The 14,463-nt window shown below is 38.3% G+C and overlaps 2 protein-coding genes across 2 annotated transcripts in view; both read right to left on the bottom strand.

Moving 5' to 3' along the window:
- LOC115729247 (disease resistance protein RUN1-like) overlaps positions 1 to 4,196 on the bottom strand; it is a 1,053,956-nt gene extending 1,049,760 nt beyond the window's left edge. Inside the window, exon 1 of the mRNA XM_048275572.1 lies at positions 3,611 to 4,196. Within this exon, the coding sequence (XP_048131529.1) occupies positions 3,611 to 4,080 (470 nt within the window). The 5' untranslated portion in view covers positions 4,081 to 4,196. The remainder of the gene's footprint in view (positions 1 to 3,610) is intronic.
- A 6,913-nt stretch (positions 4,197 to 11,109) lies between these two features.
- Positions 11,110 to 14,463, bottom strand: part of LOC125314105 (tRNA-specific adenosine deaminase 2-like) — a 55,793-nt gene continuing 52,439 nt past the window's right edge. Inside the window, 4 exon segments of the mRNA XM_048275573.1 lie at positions 11,110 to 11,319; positions 11,414 to 11,554; positions 11,556 to 11,582; positions 12,316 to 12,382. Of these exon segments, the coding sequence (XP_048131530.1) occupies positions 11,110 to 11,319; positions 11,414 to 11,554; positions 11,556 to 11,582; positions 12,316 to 12,382 (445 nt within the window).

Raw genomic sequence — 14,463 nt, forward strand, 5'->3', positions numbered from 1 at the left:
CTTCAAATGTTGGAATTCCTGCGTAAACGGCGAAACTAACTTGTTATTGAAAGTTACTATAAACCGATATTGTGAGAATTACAATTGTATTGTGCAATTAGTCAACACTTACAAAATCTACCAGTAAATATAAAATCTATACGTGTATCGGGTGAGAGATTGAAAATTAGATATAGTCAAATCAAAACGCCAATGAATATTGATTAGATGTTGGCCGCGTCTCCTGCTATGTGGCAATCAAAAAAGCCAAGTGAAAGTGTTATGTGGTGAGCATCGGAGTGACCATTTTATGTATAATCAGTTAAAGTTAACATTCTATCACGATGAACTTTTCCCAAAAATTAAGAAACTTTTAAATTTTTTAGAAGTCATGCAAAGACAATGAAACGAATTTTGGAAACCATTATGTAAGAAAAAAAAAATATAAGATTCAACTCAAAATCTGGGTCTCCCTTTAGATTAAGAAACTAGTGGTAACTACTAAATCCCTAATTATATCGGATTACGTGTAAACACGGTACATGCATTACTGGAATATTTTATCACATCTATTTGGAAATTCTGCAACTAACAATGCCTTGTTTTGGTAGTCCGATGCATTCAAACCTTCGACCGAGCTAATTCTATTGATACGGAACAAATACGGCCGTCAACCTATGTGCATTGGGCAAGGTAAGGCTCCATCACTTGATGACTACTTTGAGCAGAAGCTGCTATAATTATGATATTTGATTCGCCACATTCAAATCAAACGCTTGACCACTCAGCTAGCGACTCCTTAGATGATTTTACTTTTATACACAAGATCAACGGGCTCACTCTTCGTATTTTTGTTTTCTTTATATGCTATCATCATACCATTTTTCTATAAAATAAAAAGGGTTATATGTAAATAACCGACACAATCAGAGTGAAGTTAAATAGCTTACTTACACTAGCACATTTGCACATGCTAACTCCCTCTATATTACAATATACAATAAGAAAGACGTCCTACTTTTAAGGAACTTTGAATCTTCTGTTATTCCTTCTATCACTTATACCAATTACATATTTTATAATTACTATCGCCATGGACAGACACATGAAATAGGTTATTCTATTTTATCTCTCGCAACTTTCAATATCATAATTTGGATTTTCTCTTGATGTAATGATGTTCACAATAAATTTTCACATCTTTAAATGCCTTTCTCTTTTGCGTATATTTATAAGATTTCTTTGTGTGGTCTAATTATTTCTAATAAAGTTGTGCACGCTTGATTTTTCAAACGCCAATTTTGTTGCACATAAAATGTTTCTGCGAGTAATTAATAGTCATTTCGAAAGATAAGAGAAGTGGTTTCAAAAACATAGGAACACCACACCACTCCTGTGTAAGAGTATATATAATACACAAATAAACTCACCACCAATGGTTTTGGCACTGTTGTCATCCCGCCTCCGGGCATTTCAAGTCCCACTAATTTATTTGGACCAGAGGAAAATTCTGGAATCCAGGGAGCATCGGCCCATTCAAACCATCTGAGCCGATTTGGAAGACACACTGGACCTTGGAAAGAAACATTTCGCAAAATGAGCAATCTCAACTTTCTCAGTTTTATAAAAGCATCATGACCGATAGGTATCTTTATTGGCACAAGTGGCTCCAACACTATGGCTTTTACATCACAATCTCCCCGCATGTACAAGACTTTTTAGGTTATGCATGTTCAGTAATTTGAGTCAAAAGATGAGAATCAGAGTTTTGAGCTTATGTGCAAGTCTTACCATGTCGCATGATAGAACATCAAACACATCCTCACACAGCCATAGTCCGCTACGTCTCTCGGGATCATCGGATTCTTGGTTCACGATCTCCATACCCATCGATTGAATCAAGTCATGCAATTGTAGCCGTCCTCCTCGCTCAATGTATATCAAGGACCTCTTAATAAGAGTATCAAATCCCGTAGCTGTTTGAAGATCACAACTGTCTAGAATGTTCTTTGTATACGCTCTTCCTCGCCCTTTGAAGAAACAGGCAATATGGAGAAAGATCTCTTGCTCATCTTTATCTAGTTCATCATAACTCACTTTGAGCACATTATTAATCTTTTCGTCAAGGTTCTTGGAAAGCTTCTCTAGTTTGTTTTCCCATACAGCTTCTGTTGTATCGCGTAATGAGGAACCCAACACCACAAGTGCTAAAGGAAGGCCTTTAGCATGATTCAAAAAACCATGCACTAGATCCGTCCCGCTTTCTAATTTTTGGTATGTCGGAAAAGCATGCTTTCTAAGTAGCTCACGAGCTCCACCGTCATCCAACACTTTAACTTCATACACATGCACATGATCCCAATCTAACTTGGGAGTCAGAAAATGCCTATTTCTTGTAGTAACGAGGATCCTACTCCCACTGCCAAACCATTTGGCTTTTCCTACTAAAGCACATAACTGTTCCTCTTCATTCACATCATCAAGGATGACAAGAACTCTTCTTTGACAAAGTCTAAGTGGTATTAGAGTATTACCTCTAGCGACCTCGGACACCACTAATCTTTGTGGCGGTAATAATATATCATTTAGTAATTGTTCTTGCAAAGCAACTAAATCCATGCAACCCTTTGATCTTTCTCGAACATTTGCCAGAAAACTTGAACCTTCAAATTGTCTGGAAATATCATTATAAATGGCTCTCCCTAAAGTTGTTTTTCCGATACCTCCCTGTCCCCATAATCCCACCATGAGAACATCCTTAGACTCAAGGTTTAGCATTGATTTCACCTCAGCCACTCGGGACTCTATCCCAACCGGATGCTCAAGAACTTCTAAAGGTGTTTGGTTTAGGCAATTTGAGATGTCCTTCACAATTTTTTGTATAACATTTGACTCATCATCTCCGGCAAAAAGGGTAAAAGGAAGTTTTGGCATCGTTTTAGCAATTGGAATAATCAAATAACGAGCAATCACCAGCCAAAAGTGACAAAGCAGTGCATTTCATTTTCAGATAATTACAACCAAAAGAAAATGTATTCCCATCGAGCCAAATTTGAACTCCGAGAGCTCCACACCAATCAAAACATGTAGCTGTCTTCTTAAGTGATTCGTGTACTTTTGCTTTAAACGTGATGATTCACTTATTCTTCGTTTTGACTCTCATGTGATTTAGGACTTTGAATGATGGTTAAGATTTTGATTCCAAAACCATTAAATTCTCCGAAAGCACAATGTTATTGTTTTACATGGCCTGCACACGCTAATTAATCCTGTACGAAATGGGGTAAGGGCAATAACACTACTTAACATTCTTTCCATTTGGCAAACAAGTTTGAACATTCTATTTTGATCAAATGAATCAATAAATTTTCAGCCGATGAAGTGCTAAGTCCATTTTTAATTATTGGAAAAGCCACGCGTCTGTTTTATGGATAGCCACGTGATTTTTCGAACTCAAAATGCCACCTGTAACTAGTTTGTGAAATGGTTGGCCAAAATCGAAAATCTATAGAACTCAGAGTGACTAAAACGAAACATGAAGACCTCAAATAGCCCATAACTAAATAAATAAAAAATTATCACACTCGTAAAGTATAGTTTCAATACAAAAGATGGAACTCTTTCTACTTACCCATCATTCAAAGTCCACCCGGACAATCTACCGGCATGCCGAAGGGCTTCCTTCCATCTCTCCATTTCCTTCGAATCCTTTCCGTGCTTAGACTCATGCTTAGCCAGGCCTTTTGCATAACTCGCTCTCCCCTCTCTCACTTCTTTTGGGTCCACTTTATAAAACACTGGTAGAACGGTGAGGTCCTTTTGCTCCTTGCACTGCATAATCTTGGCCACCTCTTCCAAGCACCACCATGAGGAAGTGTAATCCTCAGAGAAAATGATGATTGCGATGCACGATTCTTCGATGGCTTTCAGGACCATCGATATATCCTGCCCCTTCCTCAGTTCTTCGTTATCTCGAAAAATGTGTATTCCATTCCGGACTAGCTCGTTATAGAGATGGCTGGCGAAGCTGTTACGCACGTCCGTACCTCTAAAACTCAAGAAGACCGCGTATGGCCCGGTGGATTTCGATGAAGAAGCCATTGGAACGATGGAGTTCAACAATGAAGAACGACAGTGAGCTTGAGATTTGATGCAGTGTTTTCAAGCAGCTTGTTCACTATTTGATCTTCTTGTTGATTGATTCTTATACTACAGGACAGAGACTTTGGAAAATGGGAGTGGTTAAGGAAGGACCAAGACAGGTAATGGTGTGAACACAGAGACTTTTTTCACTGAAAGACCGCGTACCGCCGCGTTGTCCGGATTGAGAGATATCTAAAGGTGCGAACACAGGGACTTTTTTCACTGAAGACCGCGTGGGCCGACAAAAGTTAGTCGTGGGCTGATAAAAACAACTTTGCTGGCTTCCTCCAAATTTCATCCCCAACCTCTGAGAAGTTGTTTTCACCTTGCTAAATAATAATCTACCACATGACCCACTCAAGAGACATGTAATTTCCCAGAAATATCCCAATCAAGTGATCTATTAATAATTGTGGAACTATTCGGACAGTCCTTCAGTCTTTCTGCACAATCAAGTGTACCAGCCAAAAAAATAATAGATCTATTAATAATTATAGAAATGGCTGATGAAAAAAATAATAAATCTATTAATAATTATAGAAATGGCTGACGAAGGTATTACGCATCTCCTCTCTGAAACTCAAAAGGACATCATAAGGCCTGTGGATTTCGATGAAGAAGCCATTGGTATAATGGAGTTCAACCATCAAAAATGACAATGAGCTTAAGATTTCATAACAGTTTTTTCAAGTAGCTCATTCACCACTTGATCTTCTTGTCGAATTATTCTTGTATACTAGAGGACAGAGATGCACGACTTTTTTACTTAAGTCCGTAGACCACCGCCTTTCTCGGAATCTCGGATATGCTGACCAAAACAAGCTTGTTTGTGGCCGACAAAATTATTGTACGGATGGACCAACAACTCTAGGGTGGTGGACATTCGTGATCTTGTTCATGGGCTCACTCATAAAAACAATTTCAGTTTTTTCCCTGCTATATAGAAATTTACCCTATGACCACTCAAAGACATATATAATCCCACACACAATCAGGTGTACAAGTAAATAGTAAAATTAGATCAATAATAGTGGAAATTTGGAAAAACATGGCGCTCAAATATGAATCAAGATAAGTTAATAGGCGTGAACACTTGGACTTTATCTTCACTATTGCGTTGTTGGGATTCTCTGACAGACACAAGCTTGTCTGTGGCTGACAAAAGTAGTGGGAGAAACAGCTTTGGGGTGATGGATTCTTGTCATCTGGTCATACCCTTAGTCAGAAAAACTTTGCCGGCTTCCCCGAAATCGCTATCCCTATCCCCCATCTCTGAGTAGTCTCTTCTTCGCCAAGTAACAATTTAACACATGATCACTCGGACGACATGTACTACGTAGGATAATAATATTTTCTAATGGGCAGAGGTCGTGGCTCACTTCATCTTAGCCACATCATTACAACATAGGAAAAAGAAAATATTAAAAAAAGTCAATTTTTTCGTTAATTCAAATTGACAAAATTAAAGGAAGGATTCGATTGCATCAATTTAACAAGTTTTAAGACTTAGATGTATTTTTTTTTATAAATTTTAGGAGTCAATTACACTCCTATAACAAGTTTAGGGCCTCCAGTACATGTGTCTCTTTTTTGTAATTTTTAGCCTATTAAGGGTATGTTTGTTTCACGAAAAATGAGCAATTTAGAAAATATTTTCCAAAATTCGATTGCTTATTTCGCTTAGAAAAATGAATAAATGAAATTTTTTTCATCACTTGTGAAAATAGTTAGGCATATATTGTTATTGATAATGAAAACACTTTCCATTGTCTAATTTTTCTAAACAATATAAGCAATCACCTTTTGAAAAATATTTTCCAAATCGCTTATTTTCTATAAGACACACACCCTAAGTTTGTATTTTGTTTTATCTTTTATTATGTTTTTTCAACTTTTAGCTTTTTTTATTGTTGAATGGACCTTCGGCAAGCCAAGTCGGCTTCAAATATTAACAAAAAATGTCACATCAAATTTCCGGTCATGTAGATCAGAATTATCACTTAAGTGATTGCATTTCAAAAAATTGGTACTTAAATGATCCGATGAAAACTTTTGGCATTCATGGAGCACAGTACATAACTTTCAATGCTTATGGGATTCTTTTTTCATCTATTCCATGAGAAAATTAAGAATCAAACTCGTCGATGTGGTGTGATTGTATCCTTTAACAGGAATATATTTGCTTATCTTAGTCCTAAACTCAAACCTTTTATTAGATCTCTGCATTCGGATAATGGTTACATTTAATGCATTTGAATTAAACAAAGGTTGTTTGCATTGAATTAAACAGAGGGCTCGGCAATGAACTTCTTCATTTTGGATGGATGGCTCGACATGCCAGATGAACTAGAATTCAAAACTAAAGAATCGTGGGAGTTGGTTTCAATTTCATGATAGCAACATTGCACCCTGCTTTAACATGACCGGGTTGGATATGGTTCCAAAATAGTGGAATCAGTCCTAACTCCTTGCTGTGGAGTTAGATATGAGTCGGCCAAGTTGGATGTCGATTACAAGAGTTGTGGAAGTTCGGATAAAAAAATTTGAAGATGAGGATTAGATGAGTCAAGGCCGGCCAAGAGAGCGGACTGTTACGAAAAAAACAATCCGTTTTTTGAAGAGGATTTTTGGATTATACAAAAGTCAAACATGGTCAAACACTCGTTTGAAAAGATTGATGAGCTGGCCAGGAATGAAACAAGAGGGGAACAAGGAGGAAGTGGGTCATTTGGTGATTGATTTATGGAAAATCTGTCCGTGGATGGCTTTCGGTGGCTGGGGAATTCAAAAAGGGTGATTTGAGTGAGAGTTGGAAAGTAACCGAAAATCAGAATCGGACAAGATTAGAAAGCGTTGAGGATCCGTTTCCCACGCTACTTTTACCTTCGCCTTCATCCACCCAAAAAGAATTTGATCATTCTACCGTTTCGGACATGCATATAGCTTTACTTAGTTCAGAACCATTCAATTAGCTCTTGTTTTGTTCACGAGCAACTTAGTTAGATTAAACCATATTGGTGATCAAAAGTAATCATAAATACACAATAAAACTTCTAGACGGCATATTAGATGATTATTGCATCACAAGATTAGTTAAGAATTCATAATTAATCCAGCTTCATCTAGTGTGGTATTGATCTTTGTCACCTAAATTAGGAAACTCGTACTTAGTATTTACTTAAGTGCACGTTAATTTCAATGCATAGCTCATAGGGATATTGTCTCGGAACTTAATAACGAGGCATTAGATAATATGGCCGGATACGATTCCTGTTATTTCTTTTCTCATGCTCACGGGGATCCCAACCCGGAACTTAATAGCGCGGCATTAAATAATGTGGCTCGATGCAATCCCAGTTATTTCTTTCCTCATCTTTTACTTTATTTTTCCATTATTTAATTGGATCTGTATTTGTATTTTTTGCGTATCCATAAATTGATTATTATTTACATTTCCATTTCTTCTTAGAAAACCAAAAAAAAATAAATTTGCATGCAAAGCCTTTTATAAAAGAAGAGGTACCATAACGAGAATTATATTTCTATTCCATAATCAAGTCTTCGAATCTACGAATCTTTAGTTCATAGAAGTAAACAGTCTCTCACATTTTATTCGGCTCCTAACTCTAGTGGCGACTTTAAATAAAATAATCAAATCATTGATAAGAAATCAATTTGCTTTTGGTGGAGTTTTTAAAAGTCAGTAGAGATCTCATTCTGCAAGGACGATCCATCTTGAATTGCGTCGGTGCTCAAGAAGCTAGAATCCTCTATTGGAAGCGTTCCAGCCTCGTTGGGGCGTTCGCAAAATTTGGGGTATCTTTATCTCGGTGCAAAATGGACACTTTGGTGCTCTCCCTTTATGTATCTTCAACTTGGAGAGCCAAGTATCGGGACATAGCCACGACCCACGAGGACATTTTTGCAGCAAAGCGTCGTGGCTAGCTACCGCAAATAAGTGTTCTTTCCTTAGATAATTTGCCACGAAAAGTCACCTGTTGGGTGATAAATGTAATGTTCAAGCTTGGGTACGAGGTAAAATTTTGAATCTGAAACTTGAAGAATCTGTCTCTTTTTCGCCCATCCTTTGAGCTTCGCTGTCTCTAGCTGCTTCAAACGACAAGTGGAGCTCACGAACACTATTGAAGGATGGTCCCACATCACTTGACAACAAGTCCTAAATATCTCTTTATATTTATGTAGTCTCCCTTTACGTATCAGATTTGAAAAAATAGAAAAAGAGAAATTTCCCCAATATGAAATGAGGCTAAAATAAACGCCATACCAACGTTGAACAGCAAGATTCAAGCATGTGAGTCTCGAGTTGCGAACAGTCAATACCAAGTCATTATGTTGAATTGCTCTCAACAAAGTTATCTCTTTTGGACTGGCCTTCTCTATGGAACTTTGGAAAAACATGGCGCTCAAGTATTGACCAAGATAAGTCAATAGGTGTAAACACATGGACTTATCTTCACCAGCGCGTTATTGGGATTCTCTGACGGACACAAGCTTGTCTGTGGCCGACAAAAGTAGTGGAGAAAAACTTTGCTGTGTAATGAGAAGGAATATGACAGAAGGTACTCTATATTCTGATGCTCTCTTTTTCGTTTTGACAGATATTGCTGATTTTCTCCTAGAAGTAGATTATATTCATAAAAATGGATCTTCGCCGATAAGATTCGGTGGTTTCCATTCAAAGCACCTTGAAGCTCTATAATCTGCTTATTGTGCTTTGTCTCGTTATCATCTCTTGTATATCGAGGGATTCCGAGGGTGCAATTAGTTTCTGGGAGAACAACAGTCAAGAATGTCTGCCTAAATTGTTATCTAGAACACTATCATCATGCAAGGACACCTTCTCCAGTTTCATATGATGTGTGTGGATGATGCTCATCAGTGTCAGCTACCTTTCTATTCGGAATAATGTAATAGCTACTCTACCTCATAATCGAATCAAGATGCTAATTCTGCGATTCTTCATGATTGGCCCTGGCTACATCACATGCACAGCAGTGCTTCTTGTTCGAGATCTTGTTCCCCTTAAACTGCACGCTCTCGTGTATGATCGTTGGATTATGGCACGGGTTTGTAAGGGGAGAACGTCTCTTTCATCCTTTTCATCTAGGGGGAAAAACTTTGCTGGCTTCCACGAAATGGCTATTCTTATCCCCCACCTCTGAGTAGTTCCTTCGTTACCAAGTAATAATTTAACGCAGGACCACTCAGACCACATATAATACGTATGACAATAGTACTTTCTAATGGGCGGGGCTCGCGGCTCACGGCGTCTTGGTCACGGCATTACCTAGAAAATATTAAAAAAAAAAATAACATCGATTTCTTCGTTAGTCCAAATTGACAAAATTGGAGGAAGGACTCGATTGCATTAATTTGATAAGTTTTGACTTGAATACACTTTTTATAAATTTTAGAATTCAATTGCACTCTCATAACAAATTTTAGGACCTCTAGTATATATGTCCTTTTTCTTCTTGAATTTTTAGCTTTTTTATTTTTTAAAATCTAATTAAGTTTTTTTTTTGTCTTTTATTATTTTTTTTCAACTTTTAGCCTTTTTTTTTGCTGACTAGACCTCCAACGAGCCATGTTGGCTTCAAATATTGACAAAAAATGTCATGTTGAATTTCCAGTCAAGTAAATCGGAGTTGGCATTTAAGTGATTGTATTTCAAAAGAATTGGTACCTAAGTGATCCGATGGAAACTTGTGGCACTAAAGTGATTGAGGTACAATAGGGGTGAGCAAATCGGATGACGGCAAGTGGACTAGTGGTCCGATTCCCAATTCCAAAGGGTGGTGGTCCGGCTCTCGATCTTAAAAATGGAACCGGTGGTCTGCCTGTCCAATTCCCAATTCTAGGGGTACAGGATCGGACAAGACCGATCAATTTTAATTATTATTTTTTTAAAATTAATAAACGTAACCCTAGATTTTATTTAATGTTTCCCTTTTTTCTTGGAGTTTGATGAATTAAACATGGTCACTGTATTCATGATAAACATTTTGGCTCAAGTTTGCCTTTGAATCACTGTATTCGTGATTCCCTGGTGTACTCCGAATCACCATCCAACTTACTAGAGTTTGGGATCAAAAGGGATAAAATAAAATTCTACTGTTTATTATTGGTTCCATTGGACCGCCCGGGAACTGGACCGGGCCGACTGTTCGGTCTGATTCCCAGTTCCGAAAATTGGGAATCGGGATCACCTGTCCGGTTCCCGATTCTTGAGGGGAATCGAGTCGGACCGGGAATCGCTCACCCCCTACGATACACAACTTTTGATACTTCTGGGATATTCTTTTCCATTTATTCTATGAGAAAATTAAGAATCGAGCTCGTCGATGTGGTGCGCGTGGATCCTTTAATAGAAATATTTGCATATGTTAGTCCTAACTCGAACTTTTATTATATCTCTATATTTAGATAATGGGGATATTTAATGCATTTGAATTAAACGAAACATGTTTGCATCGAATTAAACAGGGGGCTTGGCTATGAACATCTTCATTTTGGATCGGCCGATGGATGGCTTGACATGTGAGATGAACTAGAATTCAAAACTCAAGAATCATGGGAGTTGGCTTGAATTTCATGATAGCGCCATTGGACCCGGCTTCAACATTGCGGGATTGGATATGATTCCAAGATAGTGGGATCAGTCCTAACTCCTTGCTGTGGAGTTACATATGAGTCAAGCAAGTTGGATCTCGCATGCAAGAATTGTGGAAGTTTTGACAAAAAATTTGAAGATGAGGATTAGACAAGTCAAGGCCGGCCAAGAGAGCGGACTGTTACGAAAAAAAAAAAAAAAACAACCCATTTTTGAAGAGGGATTTTGAAGGAGCAAAATGCGGTCAAGAGAATTGGATTACACGAAAATGAAACATGGCCAAACACTCACAGAGGAACCGTGGTTGATGACCAAAACACAGAGCAAACAAGGCGATCTGGAGTTTGAAAAGATTAATGAGCTGGCCAGGGATGAAAAATAGAGGGAGGGAAAACAGGAAGAGGTTCATGTGGTGATTGATTTAAGGAAAATCTGTCCGTGAGAGTTGGAAGTAACAAAAAATCAGAATCAGACAAGTTCAGAAACTGATCTAATGCATGCCCCGGAGCTACTTCAATGCAACAGACTCCAAATTTATCATTTGCACAGCCATAATATGCTTCCTTTTATACCGAAAATTGGCTAACAGTCATCCAAACATTTATGAACAAACAAAACTTTACACAAACTAAATTTAATTTCAGTATGAAAACCAACTAATGTACCAATGATCGATAATGCTGCTGCACACATTATGCGTACTTCACATGAAACATAAAGGGAGCATGCTGAAAATTTCTCTGCAACTTCTGCAGACGGAAGTCCAGTCCTCCGCCTCCGTTCAAGAAGAAGATCAGTGAGCTTCCATTTCTGCACGTCTTCTTGCCTAGGAAATCGCAAGGAGAAACATAAGCAAAGCATACCAACCTTAGGAGCTTGTCAGATCGAAAGTTTTGCTCCAAGTGTAGTTTCAACATAAATTTAGGAAATGCATTTCATAAAAAATGTTTTCTCCTTCATGTTTTCTTTTTTCCTGTTACTCCTGCTTAACGTTGGAGTCCAATAGTTTATCTTTGAATCGCTGCATCTCTCACCGTCATTTCCTTCTTCCTCGGTGTCGAAAGGAGAGCTATAGTAATGCAAATAACAAATAGTTAACCGAAGCAAATAATAGCAACACAACCATAACTCGCCTATTCCCTCTTCAAATTGCCTCTTTCGTATCTGCTCCATGTTGACTACTCTTTCAAGGCTTCAATTGTGTCCATCCTCTGCTTGGTATGTAGACTAAGTGAGGAAGATCCCTATATCCTAAGGACAGGATTTTCGCCAAAGCCAACTGCATGAGATCATGATCCTATTGGAAGAGCCACTGTCTCCAAGACAGAATCATTGATACACCGTATCCGGAAAATTTCAGTTCTTTCTTCCAATACCCACAACACTAAGAGTCTAAGACATGATCTTATGCGTGAAGCATGGAAAACTCTCTCTGCTCCTCAATGTCAGGGTGTGGACATTGTTTGAAGAGCATTCTCCTTACTATCAATTCAGAACAACAACAAAGTGCTTTCGGCCAAAATCCATAGAAAGGGGTAGACAAGCAATGATACACATACTTTCTGTGTCTCATTAGTCCTGTTTCTTCTTGCTGCAATAAGGTGCCCTTCCTCAACAATCACACAGCTGTCCAATCAAGGTATAATATAAGTAAGCACACTGTGAAATCATGGAAATACTAATTATCTTAATTAGAAAATAAAGTAACATATCTAAAATGCGCCTGCTTACTGAAAATCAGTCTCTTACTCAACTTGAACTTCAAGGCTGTCCAAAGCAAGCTCTGCCTTATACAGAAAAAGGCAGATAAGTCTTGTTATTTGCTAGGAGAAAAAAATATGAGTATAAAGAGTCAGAATTTCTGTCATACGTGCATTCAGGCAATTCAAGAGGAAATCAGCGTGAAGTTGCTAGCAGTAGAAAATTTTCAGTATCAATATGCAGCTAATAATGAAATGAATTATTCCCCCCTCCCCCCACCCAAAAAAAAAAAAAAAGCGGGATGTGGCGAATGAATCTGTATCTTGTAGCTATAAGATCAAGATCATGCAGGTTCAGTATAATATATTGATCACATAACCTGTAATTCAAAGGCAATCCCAACCTAATACTAATATGGCTCTAACAACACTAAAGCAAAAACAGCAACTAATTTGACAAACTGCATGATGCTCCTTCTAGTGTGTCTGACTATTGGTACCTCAGAAATTTGTCTTTCATTAGTCAGGTCTTACTCGAACATTCAAGAAGAATCCAGGAGTTTTAGCTTCACGTGATAAAGGCATCACGTCTACTACATTCACAAAAAAATAAAAAATAGAGGAAAAAAGAGAAAGCACAGTGACAAACACGACGATGATTCTCCCTTCTCCTCTCCCGGAACGTTATATTGGGATGAATATCTCTCACTACCTCGGGTATATTTAATTTGTGAAAATAAGGTATGTCCGTTCTGTGATATACTTTTCTGATCAATGATTCAAATAAGATTTTGTATAAGTTAATTTCGAGTAATTCGAATGTGTATATCGTGAGATTGGTTCCCTTTGGTGTGGACGTAGTAACTCATAATTATCTTCCTTCTAACATTTCATGTATCGGGCGCATACAAAAGTTAGTGTGTATTAATAGCTTGACAAGTGATGAGACTCGATTTTGAAAACTGAAATCAAAAACCCTAAATCCTTAATTTTATCGTCTTCACTCGCGCTCTCCGTCTCTCTGCTCGAGTCCTTACTCCTCTCTCGCTCTTGACGCTCGTCTATCGCACGCCTTGCCTCGCATTGTCTCGCTGCTCATGACCCCCACTCGACACTCGCCAGCTCGAGCCAAGAATGATATCCCAATCGCACTTCTTGGCAATTCATTTATGCGACGTGCAATGAATATGGGTATGTTCCTGGCAATTCATTTATGCGACGTGCAATGAATATGGGTATGTTCCTGGCAATTCATTTATGCGACGTGCAATGAATATGGGTATGTTCCCGACCTATTAAAACTCGTATGCAGAGTTACGCGTAACTTTTTCCGTAAACTAGTTTAACAATCTGATAATTTCAACTTAAAAGCATGAAACGGACTTGGCATCGCAGCAGCAACCCTCAGGAAGCGCTTGAACTTCCGGACAAAAACTGGTTTGAACATGGATTACGCTTCCTTTCTCAGCTCTCCTGACGAAATTCCGGGATTGGAAAAGCGGCAAATGCCAGTTAGAGTGCAGTGAATAATTTGAAAACACAAGCAGGGGAGAATCTTATTATGCTAGGATCAACACCAATTTCTCGAATGGCAATCTGGCTAAGAATACTCATTCTAGAGGAAAGCTACATATGATAAACAGGGCATCTGAAACTCTAGCTTTTGCTTACTGGGCAAACTTTACTTACCAACAATCATACGGCCGAATGCCGCTCCAGTCAATAAACTATAGTTAGTGTCAGTCTGGATAAGGCTGCCGACCATCTAAATATAAACAGGGTGATTCTTAGAGGCTTTTAATTCAGACAGGCATCTTCGCTTCAGAGAGATCTTGGCACCACAGATCTGACTGAGACAAGATTTGTGGACGACTTGTGAGTTAGTATTGGCTGGGACGGGTTTAAATCAACTACGTCTTCCAAACATTGCTTAGGAAATTGAGCAAGGCGGTCCTTTATCTGCAAGATGAGTCCTCTTGCTTGATGTTGTATTCAGAAAGGCAATGA

The sequence above is a fragment of the Rhodamnia argentea genome, chromosome 3 (genome assembly GCF_020921035.1).
Source record: "Rhodamnia argentea isolate NSW1041297 chromosome 3, ASM2092103v1, whole genome shotgun sequence".
Lineage (NCBI taxonomy): Eukaryota > Viridiplantae > Streptophyta > Magnoliopsida > Myrtales > Myrtaceae > Rhodamnia > Rhodamnia argentea.